We start from the raw sequence: 24,348 nt of genomic DNA, 5'->3' as shown, positions 1-24,348 counted from the left end.
TTCGCTAAAGGGATAAGCAAGAAGGCAGAGGACAAGTGCAGCAGCTGGATAGCTGGTGGAGTTCCTCGCTGCCAAGGACAAGCACAAGCCAGACTGCCACACGGGACTTTTGGTTGGGAATGGGAGGGGAGCTGTTATCCTGCTTTGTTTTACCCGAATGTATGCCTCTCTCCTGTGAGCCAACAATAACACCATATGGGGTCGGTACTGGACATCTGCACAGCAGGCCCTGTGGACTGTTCATTCAAAATGGATCACTTTAAGCCACCCGCTGACTTGTGCTTATCAGGAAATCTTGGTGAAAACTGATTAAGTCCATGCTAGTCTTACTCAGAGTAGGCCTGCTGAAGTTAATGGATACAAGCAACTTCGGTTCATTAACTTCAATTGTCCTCTTACTGTATAAAAGCTGCTGAGTCCTATGGAGAAATGACCACCGATACTGGGTTTAAGCAAAGACCCATGTTTTTTTGCTTTTCTTTAGTGTGGGGTGCCCGACAGGAAACATGTGGAGCTGGAAAATCTGCTTTAAAACCCACCTGCACTGCACAGTGTACCTTTGTGCACCTGTTGTTGTTGGGTTGGATGGCAAAGCTTTTATCTTATTCCCAATTATTCCCCCTCTTGCACACAAACACTCATCTCCTCCCTTTTGCAGCATAGAGGTACAGACACCGCGGCTTTTACAAATGGTGCGTTTTATTTATTGCTCCAAAATAAAAGCAAATGAGGGTGGGAAGGGGAATACCTAAGGGCTGAAAATTAGGGGTGTAAGGGGTTATGGATGCAAAAGGAAGCATTCCCCAGAAATCCCATCTCCCTTGCGGACGGGGATGGGTGGGTTACATCCCACTGTCCCTTTCCCCAACATGAATGGAACTATGAGGGGAACCATGATGCCCACAGAGGGTAGGGAGAACCTGGAAAGACGTGATGCCTTTTGCCCTTTTTCAAAATGCAAGAGAACGGTCACGGGGGCAGGGGGAGAAGAGTCGCTCCAACAAGTTTGATAATACGGGAGATGAGAAATGGACAGATGGGGAAGTGATATACCTATATCCAGCCCCATATTGGAGGTAGGTGGACGGATGTAGTTCTTAAAGAGGGCTAACGCCTCCCCTGCCCCATATACACCCTTGGGGGACTTGAGATTTCGTTCCCTCTAGGGTGTGTGATTTGGCACTCCCCATCAGGATTCTCCCATAAGCTTGCAGAGAATGTCCTAAGGGGATGAGGTCTCTTCCTAGCACTTTATTTCTTAAAACATTATTTTCATACATTTTGGCACTGTGGATCTTGCCTTTTTCTTTTCTTTTCTTTTCTTTTTTTTGCAAACACCTAAGGGGGGGGGAGAGCCACACAAAATGCTTTCTCAGCATCCTTAAAGTGGGTGTCAAGTGACAGTTAATGACTTTCTATTCTGATGATTAAAGGGGAAAGCCTCTCCCTTGCTTGCGGTATGTATTCTGAAAGAGTACTGGTAAATGCCCTTCTGCCCAGAAAGCAGACACTAACACCTAGTGCACATGTAATTTTCCTGGCAAATGGGTATGGCACCTTTTAATAAGAAAACCAGCCTTTAAAAGGATTAAAACGATTTTTCAAATGTAAATATTCATCTGTGTTCTATCATTCAAGGGATACTATGGAGAACTAGAGGCTATAAAGCCTTGTTATTTTTATTCTTTTTATAAGCAAGCGAGAGAAATATACAGTGGGTTGTTGTTTTTTTCATTTTAAAAGGCAGCAAACTAAAATAAAAAATAAATATTGGCACAATTGTTCTTAAAAGCAGGTGTAAGATTAATGGCTTTCAATGGTGTGTTTTTTAATTGTGTCATAAAAAATACCTGCCTATGCTATAGCCTTAGAAATTCCTTTGTCCCCAAATCACTACAGCCCAACGTTTTGTTTTTAAGGGAACTTGCTCACTAGAGAAATAACCACTCCGCTTCATTCCTTAAAAGACAAATCTGAGATTCATTTTCTGCCTGCGTGTTAATCTGAAGAGGCAGAAATTGAGGGAAATTATGGGAAATTTATATGAGGTTACAACACAGTAGGAAGTTCTCCTGTGGGAGCTCCATTAAAACAAAGAACGTAAGCATGTAAGTCAGTCAATGGGGCTTGTTCATGAGAACTTCCCAGAGGCTCATGCCCTAAAAGTCTATGGACCACCAGATTTCAAGTTTTAAGAGTCTCCGCAACGAATGAAGACTCAGGGATTGTTTTCCCCAGTGGAATATTTATTCAAAGATGAGAGCATATGAGTCTTATTTTCATTTGGGGGGCAGACATCCCATAACGTTTTCTTGCCTCAGACAGAAAATAAGAAACGATTCCCTCTCCAATGTGATAACAAACGAAATGACTGAGAAGTTGCTGCCTGAGGCCGGTCCACCTCACCATGCCAAAAATTCCTAAGCAAGCATCTTATAGTGGGATCTGTATTTTGCAGGACCTGTTCGACAGGGGGCAGGGGGTGGTTTTTCTTGCTTTTAGGGGGGTTGGTAGGAGGATTAGAGGAAGAATGGCAAGATGTAATCAGAAAGCCCTTAGTAGGAAGCCCCACTGAACGCAGCAGGATTTCATGCCAAGTAAACATACGCAGGAGTTGCACTATAAAGCTGCTATTAACAGTGCCTTCTTTTTGCGGGATCTACCAAGAGCCCCCTCAATATACCACTTAATTACAAAGGTGTCATCTAAGCAGAGTGTGTCACCTTAATATCTCCACGAACCTGTTGCTGGTTTCTTTCTCGTAAGGCCACCTCAGTTCACCATGTGGGGCCTTTGCAAAACCCATCTATGCTATGGTATGGTCAGGTGGAAGTACAATGTTTTGTGACCCTGCTCTTCCCCCTCTCAAATGACAGGAGGTGTTGGTTTTATTTCAGGGGATGTAAATGTTTTTTCTCAGTTGCACAAGAACATAGCAGAAGTACATTCTGCTGAACTCAACAGGACTCACTCCCATGTAAAGTGTTTAGAATTAGGGTTTCTTCATTTAGCAGGGGTGGCTGACCCCCAGGCCCAGGAGCCTGATGTGGCTCCTCCATTTTTTTCTTGCCCTCCAAGACCCCACTGATTTTGGGCAGCTGTGCGATTAAATAGATATGGTGCTGGGCAGAGAGCTTTCCGTCTCTCTGCCCAGCCCAGCCCAGCCCCCAATGGGGATGCCAATTGCCCCCCTCCCAGGTCACCAGATTGATCATTTGATGAGCAGGGAGGGAGCAATAGCCTCCCCCATCCCTCCATCCTCAGATAATCTGCATGGATTAGCAGAGGAGCAGCCAAAAAAAATAAAGTTAGCCACCACCCCAGATTTACAGCATCTATCAGTTTTCAGTTGTGTTATTCTACTGTTTTATGCCATTCCCTTTGGCACCAAGTACAGCTTGCTTACGGCAAGGTCTTCTACAAGCGCCACAAAATGCTGGTTTCGAGTGATGTTACTGTACAATCTACTTTCCAAAGTGTGTGGTGTTGTTGTTGTTATTTTAATGGCAGCACCTAAAACTGATATCCACCTCCTTAGAAAAGACGTGGGGGACAAGACAAGGGAAGAAAGGGATGAGGCGCAACACCTCCTTTCTCAACCACTAAGGAAATAATAAACAACAGGCGGGGAGGAGGGAAGTGAGTTAGTAAACAAACAAACAAATAAACAAAGAAGTAAAGAAACAGGTAAAGCAGGAAAAAAAACCCTGTGTGCGTGTGTGTGTTGTCTGTGTGTGAAACGCGTTTGGCACATTGAAGAGGGTATTTACAAGGAGTGGGGGGCGGGGAGTGGACGGCGTCCAAAGCTGGGAGAGTGGACAGTGAGGCAGCAACATGGGGAGGAAGGGAGGAAGGTGAATCTGTGGGGCAGAGAGGAGAAGCTCCCCTTCTTCCCGGCCGTTTCCCCTAAACTCCCCCGAAACCACCTTCCACTATTCCCTCCTTAAATAGGAATCGTTCTCAGTCGCTGCTCCTCAAACCCGCTCAGGTTGGGGGGGGAAGAACACGAATCCTCCGACATCTTCTAGATGGAAACTTCGTATTCTCTGGTGTCCTGCCAGCGGAGAGAAGTTGAGAGGAGGGAAAGGGCGCGTTAGCATCCGGGTGGAGTTTTGCCAACGCTCTCCCCATCCCGAACCACCCCAAACATCAGAGGAATTGGGCAGCTAGGAAGTTAATGCCGGTTGATTTACAAATTGCTTCTGGGAAGCCAATTTTAGTCCAAGACATCACTCAGAACTCGACCAGGCGTGATGTAAAATGTGTCAACTAGCATCAGTTTGTGGGGTTGATCATTATTGGGGTAACCGGAGCTTTTCTTCCTCTGGTTTGATCCTGAGGAAAATTCCTCCTCTGAAAACTGAATGTGCATTGGGAGCACCCCCAGCCCCAACCAGAACTACTGTGTGGAAAAGCATCAGAATATAAGCAGAGTGCTGCTGGATCATCTTAACCCAGCATCCTGTTCACCCAGTGGCCATCCAGGTGGCCATGGAAGCAGGACCAGAAAGCAACAGCACTCTCCTCCCTTGATACAGCCTCCAAAGGGGGAACATAGCCACAGGCAGCCTCGTCCTCTTTGAATTAGTTCAATACTCTTTTTAAGCCATCCACATTTGTGGCTGCTGCTACATCTTGCGCTGCAATGTGCCCTTGAACTCTGATAAGGCTTTCTTGCTTGCCTTGAGGACAGAGAAGGCTGTGCGGGTGGGAAGAGGCTAGTCTACTGCAGAAAGGTAAAACTCCCACTTCTTGCTCTGCCAGTTTTGCCCCTGGCCCTCCCACTCCTGGCATGTGGCCCCGAGAAGACTGGCTTCCCCAGAAGGGAAGAAAAATATTTCCCATCCCTGTTAAAGAACATTAGCTTTCAAAAGCTACAGCGTGATTTTTCTGGCATCCCAGTTTGTTGCTTAGCATGCTCATATCCTGGTTTATAGCCCCCGAAGACAAAAGAGAGTCGTGGATAGCCTCTCTCTGGGGATTGGATGTGGGGTAGCAGATCAGCCTCCACTTACACATGCAGAGCATAACAGAAATTTTACAAAATAAGGGTGATTTTTCAGAGTTGTTTTTTTAAAAAATCACCCCTAAGGAAACAAAACAACAATGCAGCCCCTGGAGCTTCTCATGCTCCAGAAACTGCTATAAGATGTATTGGATTCCAATCTCCCTGATATTTATTTTAAAACACACACCATGCGGAGCAGAGATAGAGAACCAAGGTCCAAATGTGGCCCTCCAAGTCTCTCCAACTGGCCCTCGATTGCTCTGGCCACTTCTGTCTCTGGCCACATCCACTATTAGCCTGTGGTCCCTGGAAGGGAATGTGGTCCTTGGGCTGAAAAACATTCCTCACCCTTGCAATAAAGCATGACGGGCCTTTTCTGCAGTGACTCCCCATATGTGGAATGCTCTCCCCAGGGAGATTCATCTGGCACCTTCATTACACATCTTTGTTGTTGTGGTTTAGTCGTGTCCGACTCTTTGTGACCACATGGACCAGAGCACGCCAGGCAGGCGCCGGGCAAAAACATTCCTACCCAACTGGGCCTTTGCCTGATTAATGCCCTTTTAAATGTGTTTGTGGGAAGGGATGGTGCTTATGGTTTTGTTCTGCTCTAACTATTTATTTTGTGTTTTTATCCTGTATTTTTATCTTGTGGACCACCCTGAGATCTTCAGATGAAGGGCAGTATATAATTTTAAGAAATACTACTATACTACTTCTTCCACCTATTATTATTTTCCAAAATGACTAAAAGAAAAAGTGGTGTTTTCACAGACATTCACGTCCCATTTAGCAACCTTCTTCCCCATTCCCCCACCTGCCGCAGGACAAAGAGCATCTCACCCCAGCCTCGTAGAGAGGGTTGTTGAAGTCGGACTCCACAGTGATGGGGCTGTAGCTGTGGGAGCTGGAGAAGGAGAAGCCAAAAAGGGTCTTTCCTTGGAACCTGGGGGTGGGGGAAAGGAGGAGGAGAAGGAGAAGATAGAACAAAGCAAGCCAGTTGGGCTGCCGGGACCCCAGCACCCCCCCCCTTTTAAAGAAGGGGGCTGATCACCCTCAATATCCTGCAGTGACGTCACACAATACCTCTCCATTCCAATTTAAGATTCTCACAGCACCAAAGAACCACAGCCTTCTGCCTTCGTAGGGCAGGTGCAAGTTGCTCCATCGCAACCTATTACATCCAACGCCACTCGGCCCTTGCCCACCCATTGGCCAAGGCCCAACGCCACCCTCCGCCCCCCAAGATCTGTGGAGGCTCAGCTCACTTGGTATAGTAGACATAGATGCCACCAATCAGTAGGATAACGAGGAGGATGGGCAGGAAGATGGCCAGGGCGATGTTGCCACCTTCCATCTGGTGGGAAGGATCTGTTGTTTGGGTGACTGCAAAACAAAAGGCACGACCGGAACGTGCGAGTGACCTCAGCAGCAGACCCAGTGGCAAATTCACCCACCTCCTGCCCCGGCCCTCCCCTCCCAAGCTCCCCATCACAATCCCATCCTCACCTTCTAGCTTCCGGCCATCCAGCAACTCCTCATAGGCCACTGGGGGAGGGAAAGAGACCAAGGGGGGCGTTTAGAGAGCAGCAAGAGGCAATCACGACAGAGGCGGGTGGGAGGGATGGGGAGTGGGCAGGCCACGCGCGGCGGCGACTGGAGCAGGGAGAATGCATACCTTTGCACAAAGGAGGCTGGCTGGTCCACTGGGACGGGTGGCCAGGTATGCAGGTGATCGTCACTTCGCCAATGAGCTCAAAGCCTTCGTAGCAGAAAAAGCGCAGGGATTCTCCTGCCTGGTAGTGGTGCTTGTAAAGTGTTTGGTACCCATTCTCTGGGACGCCAGGGTTCAGGCAGGGCTCGTATTTCACTGCAAGAGAGACCGAGGGGCTTTCGGTTCCAAACTGGAAGGCCAACTTGGCCATCCTGCACACGTTCCCTTAAAAATCCCGACGCAGCAGCTATGGTTCTCTTCCCCTGCTCAACTTCCCACGGTCCTGTAATCTTCCCTTCTGGGCTCCAGGTGCTCCCTTGCCCAGAACGGGTTTTCCCCTGCCAGCTCTGCCAACACAGCTTCTTCCCTTCTCAGTTGGACCCCAATTCTTTACTCACAGACGCATTTGGGCACCCGGTCGCTCCACTTGGGGGTGCCCGTGTCCCGGTTGTAGCAGGTCAGCGTGCTGCTCCCTTCCACCACGTAGCCCTCATGGCAGAAATATTGGACGTGGGAGCCAATGGAGAAACGCTGGTCTGAGACGCTTCGCTTGCCGTTGCTGATCTCCCCAGGGTCAGCGCAGTTCACAACTTTGGGAAGGAGGAGAGGGAGAGGAAGGAAAACGGGTTTGAGAAGTGGGCCCTGTGGATCTCCCCTTCCTTCCCTGTTGAGGGTGCTATGCCTCACAACGTGGGAACTAATATTCTTCCTGATATGGTGCAGACATGGGACATGGGGTCTGGGGCTGCCCAACAGCCTCTTATCTTCCATTCTTAAGCGAAACAAGTTTCTAGTTATTTGTGTTGCGGTCAAAATCCTGCATGGCAGCGATGGAGAACCTTTCTGGCTCCACAGGCCAGATGTTTATCAGGAACTCTGCAAATCTGATAGGTGAGTGGAGCTGCCCAAATGCCAATCGCCTGACATCACATATGACATCATTTGGTGGAAGCATGGCCTGGTTCAAATGAAGGGGAATAGGGGATGTTTCAGTGCAAACCACTTCAAAGGGAATGCTGCCTGCAAGGTGATCTGAAGTCCCAAACAGGCAAGATTCAGCCCAAACCCTTTCCTGGTTCAGAAAGGAAGTTGCACTGAAACTGCAGCTAAAACAAAGCAGAGGGCAGACCCTTCATGGACGCAGGGGTTTCCATTCTGCTGAGTGCTCAGTTGGGGTGCGTGAGAGAGTTCCCTGCAGGGAGCTCTTAAGCATCTGAATCCAGCAGGCTTGGCCTCTCCTTGCCAACGTGTTGGGAGGTCAATTCTGCTTAGCACAGCAGCGAACTTTCTTGCGCACCCAAAGTGAGCAGGGCTGCCTTATCAGCTAATGCTTGGGAATCCAATCCTATTTTACACAAAAGCTCAGAAACTAAACGTGGATCTTGAGCAAGGCTTTCAATGGTCCATGGCTGCTTCATGACTCCTGGTAGGTGCCCCATTTCCATCCCTCGGGACCCAATGTTTTTTGCACCACAACGGCTCTCCTTCCAGCAGGTTTTGCTTACCCTCTTTCTTCACCCTCCTGCTACCCAGGTCCCTGCTGGTATATTCTGAGTCCAGGGGGTAAAAGAAAAAAGGATGACTTTCCTGGGGTGAAAACCACCCCACTGCTGGCCCTCGGAAGACTTACTCTTCTGGCAAGTGGGAGGGCTGTTGCTCCACGACAGGTCCCACTGGCAGGTGAGGATGTCGGATCCCACTATGTCATAGCCTGGCTCGCATTGGTACGTCACCACTGTGCCGCGGATGACGGCAGCGTGAGAAGCTGTGCGCCAGCCAAACTCCACCTCGGGCAGCTCGGGGCAAGTGTCATTTCGTGGAACCTCTGCCAGAGCAGGGAGGAGAGGAAGGAGTTAGGGACTACCTTCCCTCAGGCCACGTTCCCCACCACCGCCACCTATGCTTCTCCTTCTCCCATGGTATGTGGGGAGTCCTACAGGCCCGTCCTCCCAAACAACTCTCCTAGGATAACAGTGAGATGGCAACAAGCTGAAGGGAAATCCCAGATCTGGGATTCTGCACACAACACTATCGGTCTTTCTTCTTGGTGAGTAAAGTCCATTGTTCCATGGACAAATAGAATGACGTGTGTGTGAGTGTGTGTGTGTGTGTGTGTGTGTGTGTGTGAGAGAGAGAGAGAGAGAGAGAGAGAGAGAGAGAGAGAGAGAGAGAGAGAGAGAAGGAAGGAAACATTATAGAATATCTTGTTCTTCTGGTTAATGATTGTCTCACAGGAAAAGACCCCTGCAATAACACTGTCAAGATAACAAAAACTGAACCTACATTGGGTATTTCAAATCAGGCTGAAATGGAAGCAGGATTGGTGTCAGCAGTGGAATAACCAATCTATCCCAATCTATCTCTCCCCAAAACTAAAAATGGGCAAGAATGGTCCCTCCTTCTTCCCTACGCTTTTCTTCTCCCTCCTCCCAGCCTGCTCTTTCGGCCTTCCTTTCTTTTCCAGTGGGGAATCTCAGACAAGCAGAGCCTATGAGAACATCCTCCCCACACCACCCTGCCATGATCCCCTATGAAATTTCCAAACGACTTTGGGGTCTGGCATGATAGACTAGATTTGCAGGATGTGTCAGAAATATGTTTGTTTTCTATGGCGTTTCCATCATTTCCCACCCATCGCTCAGGGCTCCTTTCTCATACCCTTGTACCGCACCAGGAATCCCTGGCTGAGGCCAAAAAGGGGGTCCCCAGGATCCGACTGAAACTGGAGGGTGACAGCTGGGCCCGAAGAGTAAAGGCTGAAGCGGGGGTGGGGACCCAAGTACTGGCCGAGGATCCGGGCTGTCAGGTCCCCCCCGTCAAAGATGGTCAGCACATCGGATTTGCGGATGTTGAGGCTAGAAAGAGAATTGGGGTGGAGGGGAAGAGAGACACACAACAGGAACCATCATTAAAAAGGAAAGAGGAAGAGCCAAGTGGCAGGATTAGGTCGCTTAACCTGCTCCAACATTTCTCTCTTCCAGACTAATGGAAGGATGCATAGACAGGTGAACAAATGGATGAATGGATGGTTAAAGAACCACAGGCTTTCTAGGACCATTAAGGAAAATGAGGTTCTTTAAAGGAAGTTTTTTTTTAGCATGCAGAAACAGGGACAGGTTTTACAATGCAGAGATGCTCAATCAGGTAACCTCAAAGTGAGTACTTGAGAGTGCATTTGCAAAAGCAGTGTGGCAGCCATCAGGCTAATGGATAGCAGAATCCAGCCATGCAGACAGCTATTCTTTTTTAATATAAATAATTACTTCACTGTGGTTTCTTCCTGTTCAGAGACAGTGCTCAAACTATTGTGAGGTTGTTGGGTTGTTGTTTTTTTAAAAAAGAATGGGTGTACACAGTTATTTCATTGCTATGTGACTTGTAACTGCATACATAGGGGTTGCTGCTATTTTCTGCTTGGTGTCAGGTTTGATCCATTTCCTCAGGCCTCCAGATTTTTATGTGGGTTTGGGGAGAAAGATAGGATTAGAAATGGAATTATAAATAAATAATGTTCCTTTTTTGCAACATTTAAACCAAGCAATTATTTTCTCTCATCACTTTACTCCTATATATCTTAATCATGATAGCAAACTTCATGGGGGAAAGACCTTGTCATTGCCATTTCCGTCAAGTCCTAGTACAGTGCCAAAACAAAAAAAATCACCAGGAGCAGCAGCATAATTATTGTTTAAATAATTTTCCTGCTTGTGTTGATGATTAAGAACGCTACTTCCCTTCAACATCCTCCTCCTAAAATGTAGAAATTTGCTCCTAAAAATACCAAGAACTTGCCACAGAGTCTGGTTTGATCAGGCACTGCCTGTATCACAAAAGGCATCCTATTTTCTCAGTTGGTAAAGGTAAAGGTACCCCTGCCCGTAGGGGCCAGTCTTGCCAGACTCTGGGGTTGTGCGCCCATCTCACTTAAGAGGCCAGGGGCCAGCGCTGTCCGGAGACACTTCCGGGTCACGTGGCCAGCGTGACAAAGCTGCATCTGGCGAGCCAGAGCTGCACACGGAAACACCGTTTACCTTCCCGCTGGTAAGCGGTCCCTATTTATCTACTTGCACCCGGAGGTGCTTTCGAACTGCTAGGTTGGCAGGCGCTGGGACCGAGCAGCGGGAGCGCACCCCGCCGCAGGGATTCGAACCGCCGACCTTTCAATCGGCAAGCCCTAGGCGCTGAGGCTTTAACCCACAGCGCCACCTGCGTTGAGACACCTCCAAATCTTATGCAAGGACCTTACCATATTAAATGGGTGAGATGAATGACTTGAACAATCAATCTAATGATGGATGGTGGTTTCAGAAGACCATGTGAGGACAATGTGGGATGTCGATGCCTGAATCATGAGGATCCGCCCCCCCAAAGGGGTGGTGGTGCTGATGGTGACGGCGGAAGGTAGAACCTACATCTCGATGTCCAGCAGCACTCGCTTCTCCTCTTGCACCCGGATGCCCCAGACGCAGTCCTGGCCTTTCCCATAGGATTGGGGCCAATCAGGGGAAAGGACAACGCCTGTTGACTCAGAGAGCTCCCCCCCACATAAGGCTGGAGGGGGAAAGAACACAATAGTCAGGAAGAGGCCCCATGTTGAAGCAGAAGGTGCATCGGCACTGCCAACCTACGCCAGTTTTAAACTAGATCCTTCTGTGGAATTGTGGAAGATAAACCCAGGCCCCAGACCTCATTGCCCTGAAGATTGTGACTCTACACCACTTCACCAAGCAAGACCCATTCATTCCAATGGCGCCTGCGGACAGATAAGTGCCTGTAGGATTAGCACTAAATACACTCGTTAACTTGAAAATGTATTATGTTTTCCTGGGCCAACCTGTAGAATAGGGGGCTTCAGTCTGAGGAGAAATCCTTCTTCAACAGTGGGGTTCCAAATTACTTGGCCTTGCTTGTGGAGTGGCATCAAAGCCTTAGGAGACTGCCATTTTCCCATTTGGTTTTCAGACTTCATAAAGACAAGAGCTGCACCAAGGGCAAGCAGACCCCCCATCCCAACAAGGAGACCCCCTCCTGATTTATGGACCCATTATTAACAAATACTGTTGTTTTTTTCTTTCAGAGATCTTAACATGTTGGACCCAACTCACTCACCTACCAATAGACTTTGCCCCTTCTGTCCTCCCAGAATTGCTTTTTTCTTTTCATGGTGCCACCAGCGCAATCTCTCGTGACTTAAATCTCCTTCCAGTCATTCTCAACCTGCCCCCTTTTGTCTTGCCCATCTCCTTAAGCAGTTTTGTGAACTGATAAGCACCACAGAAAAATGAATCTTGATGCACTGCATCGCTCATCACTTGTACACATTCATAAGGCAGAGTTATAAAGAAATTCAAGAACAAAATGGAAAGAGTTGGCGTCAAAGAGAGATTACCTTTGCAGGTGGGCTCGCTCTCATTCCAGCGGGGGTCTCTTGAATCAATGCACTCAATGGCAGAAGGCCCCTGTTCAAGCATGTATCCGGCACTGCAGGCAAATTCCACCACAGTCCCCATGCGATACAGCGGGTCTGATGTGCTGAAATTTCCATGTGCCAGGAATGGTTCGTAACAACGGTCTTCATCAAAAGCTGCCAGGAGGAGGAGCAAGAGAGTCAGGAAAGCTTCCCAGGTGCGTACGGACTTTCTGGCCCCTCCCTCTGCTGTATCAGTACTAGCCAGTAGATGGCAGTAGTCCATTGCTGACTAGGAATCTGCAGGCAAAGGCCTTGGTGGTGGTTAGTCCAAATCAGTATGTGACATTCAGCCGTACCAGCACTGACTGATTCTGGTTGCCAGAAAATGGGAAGAAAAACAACAACCCCAAACAAAATAGCCTAATGAGGACTGAGCACGTTCAGTGAGAATGAAACGCTGACTCATAGTTGAGGGGGAAAAAGGCAAAACAGGTGGGAAAGAATGGAGATTTTGCAACCCTGAGCAGAAGTACTTCAGTCTGCAATACTTTGCTGCAGTACCACACTTATACTCAAAAAGTTAAATTATAATTGGACTTACTAAGACAACCTTCAAATGTTTGGACCCTGTTGCTATTTGCAGATTAAGCCATTCTTCAAAATTCTAATATAATGTGTATTTATAGGATTATATGAGGGACGCGGGTGGCGCTGTAGTCTAAACCACTGAGCCTAGGGCTTTCCGATCAGAAGGTCAGCTGTTCGAATCCCCGCGATGGGGTGAGCTCCCGTTGCTCAGTCCCAGCTCCTGCGAACCTAGCAGTTTGAAAGCACATCAAAGTGCAAGTAGATAAATAGATACCACTCCAGCGGGAAGGTAAATGGCATTTCCATGCCCTGCTCTGACCCGGAAAAACTGTCTGCGGACAAACGTCGTCTCCCTTAGTAAAGCAAGATGAGCGCCGCAACCCCAGAGTCGTTCGCAACTGGACTTGACTGTCAGGGGTCCTTTACCTTTACCTTATGAGTCCACTAAATGCAATATTCTGGATTTGCTCCAAGACAATAGTTTCTATGGTGGTGAATACGTACACTTGATTATACTTACTGTGATTTAATCAGTCACCCAGAATTACAAATCAGAAGCAACCAATACCAGATGCTGGTTTCCACGCTGGCCTGCTCCTGCCATTTCTGAGGGCACCTAAGTGGAGAGGTCTCTGTTCTCACCTTCATAGCGCAGGCTAAGGATGAGAGGTGTGGCCGGGCCCTCACTGGTAAGCTCCACAATGAGAGACTGGGCATCGCTCAGCAACCCCCGTTCTGGGACATCATCCATATCCGAGTCGTAGATGATCGGGGAAAAGGCGCTGCTCCCACTGCGGATCATCAGTCTGGGGAGAAGGGGAAAAAAAACCCTGTGTGACTGGGCCTGCTCCTCCTCAAAGCAATGTATTCTTTCACCTCAAACCTCCTGAGAGCTTCAATCTAATTTAAGAGGACTGCTCCAAACCTCTGTCTCCCACTGCTTCCCCCCCCCCAAGCCCTAGAGATCTTGACTGCTTCCATCCAGCTCCCCTTAATTAGTTGAACCAACATCTTCCCCGATGTGCTTACCTTTACCTGCTCTAACTGTTTCCACATTTCCTTCCCTTTATGTCTCCTTTCCTCGCCATCATCTTCTCATGCCTCCCCTCAACCACTTCTTGTCCTTTCTCTCCTCTGTCCCCTTGCCCCCTCCAGCTGCAAATACTTCCTCTCTGCTCCCTGTCGGCTTTTCTACCTCTTCACTACCCTCATCTCCTTCTCCTGCAGTGCCCGTGCGTCGATATTTCCTCACTTGTCGTTGTCTTCATCCAGGGCCACTCTCTCAAAGTGCAGGTGAAGCCTCTGGCCTTCGGGCGCCTCCACCAACCAGCGGCAGGTGAGGTTCCGGCCGTGAGGCCCTCCTGGAGCCTCAGGAGCCACAATGCGCCCACGAGTGGCATTGTGGACCGTCCCTCCACAAGAAGCTAGCGGGGGACAAAGGCCAGATATTGCTATATTAGTAATAGCAGTGTTTTATATCCCAAAACCTAATGATCAACTCACTGAACAACCTTGACTTCCACTGTTTTGAGAAAGAGAGAATGTTTTCAGTTTATTTCCTCTCTGCACCACTTACCCTTTAAAACTCCCTATTAAACAGTCACAAGGTCCTTCTCTGTGTTATGAATTACGAAACACAAGAAGGAGTGCCACACTCTAACCTGCTTGGCCAAAGTATAATAATAATAATAATAATAATAATAATAATAATAATAATAATTAATTTATTTATACCTCGCCCATAACTCTGGGCGGCTCCCAGAATAATAATAATAGCAATAAAAGATCAAACATTAAAAACTTCCCTAAAGAGGGCTGCCTTCAGATGTCTTCTAAAAGTCAGATAGTTGTTTATTTCCTTGACATCTGATGGGAGGATGTTCCCACAAGGTGGGCAACACTGCCAAGAAGGCCCTCTGCCTGGTTCCCTGTAACTTCACTTCTCACAGTGAGGGAACCAGCAGAAGACCCTCAGAGGAGGACCTCAGTGTCTGGGCTGAACGATGGACCAAAAGACCTTTCTTTGGTCAGCAGTCTACCCCCTTCTGCCTTTCTCCAAGGCTACCCTGTTCCATTCTAGAATCATAGAGTTGTAAGGGACCCAGAGGATCATCTCATCCAACCCCATGCAGTGAAGCAATATGCAGCTGGCCCATACGGGGACCAAACCCGCAACCCTTGGCAATTTCAGCACCATGCTCTAGCCAAATGAGCCACAACCCCACTTTGCTTTGGCCACTCACCCACACAAGCAGGGCTGGTGCCACTCCAGCGAGGGCGGCTGACGTTGAGGCAGATGAGCGTTTCTTCCCCTCGCAGGTGGAAGCCTGACTCGCACTTGAAAGTGGCAGAACCACCTGGGTGGAGGTCAGTCACCATGACATCGCCATTCTCAGGTCGGCTGGGGAAGCCGCAGCTCAGGAGGAAAGCTAGAATTGGGGGACAGGGTGGAATGCGGTGTCAAAAAGAAGCACATGGCCCAAGGCCAAAAGAACTGAGAACTGGGAAGGATCGAGGAGGAGGAAATTTGAAGCATTCAGCGACTGATTTAATGACTTCCATCAAAATCAAGGCTGAATTTGCATATAGTTTCTCTAAAGGGGGAAGATGCTGGATGACAGCTGATTGACACATTTCACTTTTTGCTATAATGTTTTTATTGTGAAATTGTATGCCGCTCAGCAGTCAGTTGAAAATAATTTAATATAAGCATTAGAAAATAGTTAAAAACAACACCACACATTTGGCTATACCTTGGACTCCTTGCTTTTAACTCTTTCTGCCAACACATTTTCAGGTTTCTTTCCATAAACATGAGGGCTGGAAACTTAGCTTTACAAAAGAAAAGCTGAAATTTGCATGTTTCTCCCAAGCTCCCAAGCCTCTACTTCCATAGGTGAGTGTGTGTTGGGAGGGCACTGATTCTTAGTTACGAAAACAAGAAACATCAGTCCTTCAGCCCAAAACATGGCTGAAACTTTGTCAAAAGAACAACAATATGGTAACATAAAGGACAGCAGCTGAAGAAGGATAAAAGTCTGCAGCCCCATCTGTTGGTGGAGAAGCTAAATAACGAAACCAAGGATTTGTAACTGGCATAATAAGAATGCAAGAGGAGGCATGCAGGATCCGGCCAGTTGCCTATTCCGGCATCCTAGTCTCACAAGGACCTGATCATAACAGCACTCTTGCCTCCCGTGGTTTCTAGCAACTGGTAAACCTTAGGCTCCAATCCAAATCACTGGTCCAGGTTTCTTGGATTGTCAGGCCATATTGCAACGTAAAGGAAAGAGATGATGTTGATCACACATGGTGAACCACAACATTTCTGCCAGGGGGAAAATGTGCCACGTTAAGCATGAGGGCCTTTGTTTCAGGCATCTACAGAGGCAGCCCAAATAAAACAGTTTAGGTCCTCTCCAAGTTGTTGCCCAAGTCCCAGAGATCCTCCTCCTGTTCTTGGCTGGCTCCTCAATCTCTAACTCTCAAGCTAGGACCGCGTACCACCTATGGGATTTCTCTCAGGTCTTGCAGAGCACCCTGACCCTGCTTCTGTGATTCTTAGATCGGATAACGTGGCTCAAACTAGACCCAAATGGCAGCAGACCCATTTGTTTAAACCTGAGTCTGCCCCCTCACTTGTTGTTGTTAACATTCCACTGTACACAGACATTAAAAATCCCATACTAATTACAAAAACAAATCATGTAACAAATTGATTATATCTAAATGTGCTCTTGCACCATATTAATAAATGAGATATCTCTGTAGAGGGGTGTGCTTCACTCTGCCAGTATTCAAGTCATGGTTTCCCAACCCAACAAAAGTCTACTTTTTTGTCATCATTCTTAGTCACTCTTAGTTAACTTAGGCTTAACAGCATAGTTAAATACCACATTTTCACATTCTTCTTCATTGTCATGGACTAATGATATTCTACACTTTGCCTCGATTATATTGTGTCCACACCCAGTTACTGTCTGTAGTAGCTTCACTCCCCAAGAACCTTTCTATCACTTCTACTACCAGAACTTTCACTATCAGAAGCAAATGGCTAGGACCCCTCACCCACATGTACCTTTTGATCTAAAAATGAGACCTGCATCTCACCTTATATGTGACTTTAAGCAAACAGGATTTACATGTGATTTGGAGAACCCTGCATTTAGACAAACAAATCTACCGCAATCACAACAATTGTTGTCGTGCTGCATATAAATAATCATCACATCGTAAGATCCAGTTTGGTCCTGAGTTACTCCAACTAAGGATTGGTTCCCAACAAGTCTGATTTTATTATTTATTTGATCTATATCCTGCTCTTCCTCCTAAAGAAGGTCAGGGTGGCACGTCTTATAGCCTATAGCCTGGTCCAAACAAGTCACTTCAAAACTTCACAAAACCACTCACTGGCCTGTTTTTAAAGGGTTAAAAAAGCACTTACTTTAAACATGGTTGGTAAATTGCTCCTTCACATATTTCAAGGGGTGACTGAAATGTCCTTTTCTTACCTTGGTAGTGAAATTTGAAGATTCCAGGGGTGGTGGTGTGGTAGCTCTGAAAGTGGATCAACACCTGATTGGTTGGGCTGCGGATCACCTGCCCCTCAACCATCAGGGACTCATTGGCCAAGACAACAGGCTTCTCCCCTCCCAGGCCCTCTACGGTCAGCGAATCCTCCTTGGATAGGTTCAGACTCTGCACCTGGGGGTGGAAGGTGGACAAAGTCAGGACAAAGAATGGAAGAAAAAAGAGCTCTCCCTCTCTTGGACCAAAACCCAGAACAAATGATTTACAAGGACACGTCTAAGCCTACCCACCCTCCAAATACAACCACGACTTTTTGTCTGAGAATTAAAAATTAAGAACACCATTATTTTCCTCTAGTCTGAGAATTTTGACTGGGGACATAAAATGTAAACCTATTTGCGAGAAAGACTGTAACGCAAGATGTTGTTATTTCTCTGAAGGGAGCAAATAAATTTCAGTCACAGTCAGCATCCCTATGTTGAGAGAAGGTATTTTCAAGTCACCAACACCTAGAAGCAGTTGGCAGCAAACAAACAGATTTTTCTTTCTGTCTTGCAGACAGAAAAATGAGACACATCTGAAGGACAAGAACCAAAGAACCAAATGAGACAAATCTGAAGGACAAGAACCAAAGAAAAGGCCAAGTTTTATGCTACCTGCTCATCCTCTTTTAAAAAACACTTAGAACAACGAACAGCGAACATCTTTCAGCTTCAGACTACCACTTTCTCTTGTAGCTTACCTGCACTTCTATCCCGTAGCCCATATAAACAGAGATTGTGTAGGTGCAATCCAGGCCCCCATAGAAAGTAGCGCCCGCATAGTCCGGAGATTCCACGTAGCCTTCCACGTCAGTGATGTTGTTGTTGCACAATACTTGGGAAGGAAGACACAAACAATGAAAATCAAAATGGCTTCGCGCTGCCTTAAGGAAGCACACTTTAAAGCAAGTCCACCGACTCTGGAATCTGTCCACACTCCACCTCCTCACCCCTCACCTGGCGTGTGCACCGTCGTGATGGTTGTCGTCGTGATAAGTGTGGTGGTGGTCTCCTCGTCGCCTTCAGGGATGAAGGCCGTGGTCGTGGCCGAGATGTGTTGGCCGGCAGACCCGGTCTCATCAGGTGGAGGTGGAAGGCGGGGGGGCGCAGCTGCTGTGGAAGCCGGAGGGGTCGTAAGGAGGAAGCCAGTGGGCGGTGCAGCAGTGGTCAACGGGGAAGGACCCGTGGCTGCAGCTTCAGAGGCTTCGGGGACCATCCCACCATCCAAGTGCTGGACAGGTGGGTGGAATGGGGGCAGCGTGGAAGGGCTACCTCCTAGGACAGCACAATGGCGATGGTGGGAGAGAAGGAAAGAGCAGGGGAAGGGAAATCAGAACGGATGACAGGGAAACATGTACATTTGTAGCCCCCCACCACCACACCCTTCCAATAGTCACTCTGCAAAATGCATATCGCTTTTCTGGCAGTAAACCAATGACTATCTATTAGAAATAGTTGGTGGCTGGTGCTCAATGGGACTGGTAGGGCAGAAGGCTGGGAGGCTAGCAGTAGGTGGCGCTAGAGCAAATGACAGGCACAGCCACACACACCCTTGACTGGTGGTTAAATAAGAAGGCTGAGGTTTGTGGGTCTGTGCCCCAACGCCCCAATGGACCAGCTGCCACTGTATTTATTACCAATATTTACCAAACTGGAATGTTTATTCCAGCTAATAATCAAACCTACTTTATCCATAGTCCTCCAGCCACACTTTCCCCCATAAGCCACCCCATTTTACTTCAGCCATTCCCAAAGAGGGCGCCATGACCTCCCCTTTCCTCTCCCACCCTCCTCCAGTTTATTTATTTATTTTTCTCACCAGGGATGGGCTCCTCCATCAACTCGCCCCCCAGAAACTCCTTCCTCAGCAGTGCCCCCTGCAGCAACTCAGAGAGGCCTTCGGGGCTGGGGGGTGAGGACCCCCTGACCTGAGCTGAGACCCCCAGTTCCTCCTCCTTGGGTCCACCCATGGCCTCCGATGACAGGGCCTCCAGCTGTGGGGAGGGGGTAGCCGGGACCACATCGTCATTTTCCCAGAGGGGTAGGCCTGCAGCGAAGGAAGGGTGAATGGAAACCTATCAGCTTTTGAGCTTCCCCAGAAGAAGACTGGGGAGGACATGCAATAAATGAAGAAGTCAACAAACAATACAGGCCTCCACATCTCCATCCACCACAATCCAGATCTTGTATTGTCCTCCTTATGTCCCTCAGCACAGAACAAAACTAACCCTACCAGGTCCATGTGCCCTACATGGTGGGTTGTAGCCAATGCCAGTCCTGCTCAGAGTAGACCCATTGATGTTAGTAGACATGACCAACTTAGGTTCCTTCATTTCAGTGGGTCTACCCTGAGTAGGAGAGAGGAAGCAGTGTGGCTTGGCCACATATTGGACTTGGCAATACTTGACTGAAATGAGACTTCATAATTTCAGCAAGGCCCGCCTGGCAGGATATGGAAATGGCTGCAGGCCTTGTGGCAGCACGGACTTAGGCCTGACAATCCACCTCTGTCCAAAGTCATGCCCCTTGTCCTTGTCTAGGAAGGAAGAAAAGGTGGTTCTGAGTGGGCATAAGATCGGCTGAGGAGGAATAAGTCACTTGGCCACTGACCGGTGGTGATGGAAGCCCAGCCACTCCCACCCATAGGTCAACTGTCCATCCCTGAAATATGGCCTTGGCTTGGCGGTGGGGGGGGGGGGGGAAGGCATGCATTACATTGGCACCACTTCCATTGCTCCACCACTTCTGTTATAACATTTGGCCACCTCTGTGCTTTAACGTGAGGGAGAAGAGGTACCCCTAGTCCTCTTAGCATTCGTGTAGACCCCTTTTGGTTGTTGTTTTTTAAGAACGCTACAGGAGGGCGATGCTTTGGCTAAAACAGAAGTGGTTCTTATAGACTGCAAGGGTCCTTCCACACAAACTTCCCTTCCCTAACTTGGAGCACTGGGCCACATGCCTGCTTATTGCCCCAAACAGAAATAAATTCCAGTTCTCAGACTTCCCATGCATCTGTGTTTGATACATGCACCTAGGGGTCTTCACACTGCCCCCTCATCCTGGAAAGACTTCTGAAGCCTTTGTTCTGTATGAGAGCAGGCTAAGAATTTGATGCTGGCCCATTAAAAAAAAGTGGGAATATTTCTTAGTCCTGCCTCCCCACCCACCCTGGTTATCTTGCTTTTTCAGTTGTTAATTAATCCAGACAAAAGTAATTGTTTTGTGCGGTCATTAACATACAGTTCAATGGGGCTTACTCACTAAACTAGAAAAGTGTTCTAGGACTGCAGCCCAGACTACACTTTTCTTTAAGTGTGGTAAAAATGAGATATTTCCCCCTCGCTGATTCAGTCTGTTTCTATAATCCTATGTGTCCTGTTCCAGATGCAAGCAGGGGTGTTCTCATAACCATTTAGAGGGTCTAAATCTACTGAACAAACTCTTATTGGAAGAACTCTTATTGTTTTTATCCGTGCTGGTTGGATGAACATACTGGTTAAAAAAGGATAAAGAGGCAGTTCATTTAAAAGTTAGGCCTTGTGAACAAAATGGGTGATTATTGTGCGTTTAAGGTGGAATAATTTATCTGTGATAAAGTGGTACTGTCGGCAAACTGCGCAGCTGAAGTGTGATAAGAAGGCAAGTGAATTGTAGAGACATGATCTTGTGACAGTGAAGCGGTAGCTAAAATGCAAACTGGGAGGTAACTAATGTGTGTTAAGTGCTCTTGTGAATGCTTGCCTGTCTGCCTCCCTCCTCCCATTTTACTGCAGAAGGCTGCGTCATTTAGCTCCATATTTTACACATTAAGTTTGGCCTTGGTGCTAAGAAAATAGAAGGGGAAAGAGCCTGTAGGCTAGGACGCAGGGTGCTTATTGAAAGGTGGTTGGCAGGCTCTAGGAGGCAGCTCAGGGATGGGATAGCAGGGGGGTTTGCGGATCACGGACTGAAGGGCCTTGAATGATGAGCCCCGCACATCACTCTTGCTGCCTTGATGTGACAAGTTCGGCAGTGACAGCCGCCGCCGCCGTAGGCGTCTGACAGCATGTGAGATCCTGGCAGCTGCTGGCGAGCCATTAATTGCTCTGAACTCGCTCCATTAAGAAGGCCAGCTGCCTGGCCGGCCTTCTGGGCCCAGTCATTCGCCACCCCACAGTAAAGTGGCAGAGAGACCCCCACGGAGTGGGAAGGTTTGCCTCGCCCATCCCATTTAGGGATCCGTCAGCCACTCCTAGCCAGCCAGCCACCCCCTCAACGAGACAGATGTCAAAAATCAAAAAGCAGCTGCCTCTGGGATGGGAAAGAGAATGGTTGTGAGGCAGGAAAAGATAACCTTCTGTGGAAGGCCACATTAATTTGGTGGCACATCACACACTCAGCATCTCCTAAGTGAGTGATTGCTCACATATAACCTCCCCCTGCCATTAAAAAAAAATAAAAATCAACAAAGGTGGGTGACACCTGTGATTTCAAGATAGTATAGGAAGGAACACAGTTAGCGGGAATCCAGATAAACATCTAGTCTCCACACCCAAATGGAAAAATCTATGCTTCCCAAATCCTTAGTTCCTGCAGTGCATCAGTAATAACCCCAACCTTCATGGAGTCCTGGGCCTAGCCTCATCTTTCACCATTCTACCTCACAACCCTTCTGGCCTCCCACATCTAGTTTTCTTGCTGCCATGGTATTTTAAGGCCTTGAAAATGCAGCAGCCTGCTGCCCCAGCTGAGCACCCCACATACATCCAGCAACACTGAGGTTCTTCCCCACCTTAACTGCATTGCAAAGCTGCATGATCGCTGATCCTGTTTGGAAATGCATTTCCCAAGCCAGCCTGCCCCCCCTTTCTATTATGCCACAGTTCCCCAAATCTCTTCAGCTCTTTACAACCCTGCCTGCTGTACACCCCAGAACTGAATGACAATGAAGAAGAAACACAATCCTTATGTTTGGGCACCCCTTTTCTGATTTTGCGAAGAGATCCATTTTTATTAAGAGGGACCTTATAAACCTGTTTTGTTTCTACGTTGCATGAAAAATCCTGTTTCCTTTTAGCAATGCAGGAATCCTGAATCTGTTTTTCTTTGCAGTGTTGTATGTAACACCCCACTTTCTTTTTTCTTACACACATCAGCATCTATTTGTACCCCAATTCTTTGACCTCCACGTTTCAAAATTCAACTCAACTCCCAACCCCAAATGTCCTGTCTGGACTCGTATCAATCAAGGGTCAGCCCCAAATTTCTGCTTCACTTGCAATGTTCTGCGACAACCTGACACCCCTCCCCCGTTATTAATAATTGGTTCCCTTGAAGCCTGTGTTCCCCTTTACAATGTTGCGGGGGGCATACTAATAATCAAAAGCAAAGGCAGTTTATGGACCCCTTTGTACTATATTTTGTAATCTTTTAAAACAGAATATTTCCGGGTCCATTTCCCCTAGAACACCCTTGATTATCATTCGTTTGCTCCTGATGCATGCTACTCCTCAGATCTCTGTATTCCGCCTCTACAAACCCCAAAGAGGATCACCCCCTTTTCCCTTTCTTTTTTTGCAAGGAGGCACAGAACCTCCCAGCTCTGTGCAACAATTTCCCCATCCCTCGTTTCATTTTGCAAGCGCTTATAATAACCCTGTCAGCCTTCCTGTACCCTCCCATCACAATCTCATACCCAAACCTGTTTTAATATCCATGTGTTTCCATGCAAGGCAGAAAAATATTTCAGGTTGTTTTTTTTAAAGGTGCGTTTGGAAATATTGCTCATATGCCTGCAACACCGCGTTCACAACATACCCACCTGCCATTTGTACCCTGGGGGGGGGGAGATGAGGATGCATTTTCAATCCCCTTTCCTTTGGTACAAAACACTGTCAAAATGCAACAAGCCCATTCCGTTTTGGTACACACACCCCCAAACCCCTCTCCCGACAAAGCCGGCCCCCTTACCTTGTAGAAGAGGCACAGAGCTAAGCAGCAGAAGGAACAGCATTTTGGACGCTGCTTTTTCCGAACAGCCCATTTTGGATTTCTTCAGACCTGCAGAATACCTAGTCTAGCTATTTCCTTCTCCTACCAGGCAAGGGAGCCGTGGAGCCAGGAGCCTGCTTAGCAAATGAAAATGCAGTAGATTCCCTTGCAATGTCTATTCCTGTGTTATTTTCTTCCTTCCTCTTTTTTCTCTCCCTTTCAAAAGCAATCTAGGATTTGTGTTTCAGAAATAGTTGGCTATTTCTGAAATATTTTTGCTGCTCATTAGTTGTTCTTTTGAAAATGTACAACACTTTTTTTAAAAAAAACCCAGATAAATCATATAGATACCTTCCTTTAGATAAATATACATGCATACTTTAAAGGTGAAGCAGTGTAACACCTTTTCATTTTCAGTTCCAGGCCTCTTTGACAAATAATACCTCCCTCTGTCTCTCTTGTGGTTTTTGCCCACAGAATATAGCAGTTACCTAAGCCCACTTTTAACAGAGAAAAGGCAGGATGCAGAGATGCATTTCTTTGCATATGAAAAGGCACTGGCTCCCTGGTTTCTGGCAGGATGAATGAAGTGGATCCTCCTGTCTTTCCACAAACCCATATGACACCTTATAAACCCTTCAGCAAAACCTGTGAACAAGCCCACCTACACACCTATCTGAAAAGTCACATATAGATTCCTGTTATTTCAGAGACTTTACATTTATTACCCATGGCACATTGTTACCCCCTCCCCTCCCAATCTTGCCAAAGCAATTCAGATTCAGTTGCCAAAAAAGAGAGATCAGATGGATGCAGTAATCTGCCCTTTAAAAAAAGAAATAGTAAAACCTTGGGTGCCTATCAATTCGTTTGGCAAATCAAGTAGCGCTCTCTCTCTCTCTCTCTCTCTAGCTCTCTCTGTCCTTGACAATGAAACGCAATGGATGGCAGCCTGTGCATTTGCAACAGAAATGCAGCCGGTAGCTACAGATTATTCTGGGTCCTAGGGTAGCCTTTTGCAGAATGTGGAATCCAAATTCTCCACTCCCACCCCAGAGGGTGCCTATAGTATAGGTAAATGACTTAC

General features: G+C 47.5%; 1 protein-coding gene across 1 annotated transcript; it reads right to left on the bottom strand.

The window, feature by feature from the left end:
- Window positions 1-681: 681 nt before the first annotated feature.
- Window positions 682-24,249, bottom strand: SEZ6L2 (seizure related 6 homolog like 2). Its single transcript, XM_079951348.1, has 18 exons — window positions 23,241-24,249; window positions 19,111-19,338; window positions 18,249-18,566; window positions 17,993-18,126; window positions 17,232-17,424; window positions 14,964-15,149; window positions 13,973-14,144; window positions 13,363-13,526; window positions 12,112-12,306; window positions 11,135-11,273; window positions 9,381-9,577; window positions 8,353-8,547; window positions 7,121-7,312; window positions 6,687-6,878; window positions 6,518-6,556; window positions 6,277-6,394; window positions 5,852-5,954; window positions 682-4,054 (listed from the first exon to the last, which is right to left on the bottom strand). Exons 1-18 carry the CDS (start codon window positions 23,311-23,313, stop codon window positions 4,025-4,027), a joined length of 2,868 nt encoding a protein of 955 aa, XP_079807474.1. The 5' UTR covers window positions 23,314-24,249; the 3' UTR covers window positions 682-4,024.
- Window positions 24,250-24,348: the final 99 nt, after the last annotated feature.

Source organism: Podarcis cretensis (genome assembly GCF_951804945.1).
Source record: "Podarcis cretensis genome assembly, chromosome: 13".
Lineage (NCBI taxonomy): Eukaryota > Metazoa > Chordata > Lepidosauria > Squamata > Lacertidae > Podarcis > Podarcis cretensis.
This window is presented reverse-complemented; position numbering and strand designations above follow the sequence as displayed.

Bases quoted from the DNA above. Each gene is read 5' to 3' on its own strand.
- SEZ6L2 (XM_079951348.1), bottom strand. From the start codon at position 23,313: ATGGGCTGTTCGGAAAAAGCAGCGTCCAAAATGCTGTTCCTTCTGCTG. The intron at 9,578-11,134 runs GTAGGTTCTACC...TTCTCTTTCTAG, and splicing joins GTGCTGCTGGACATCGAGAT to CCTCAACATCCGCAAATCCG. The intron at 4,055-5,851 runs GTGAGATGCTCT...CTCCGCTGGCAG, and splicing joins ACCCTCTCTACGAGGCTGGG to GACACCAGAGAATACGAAGT.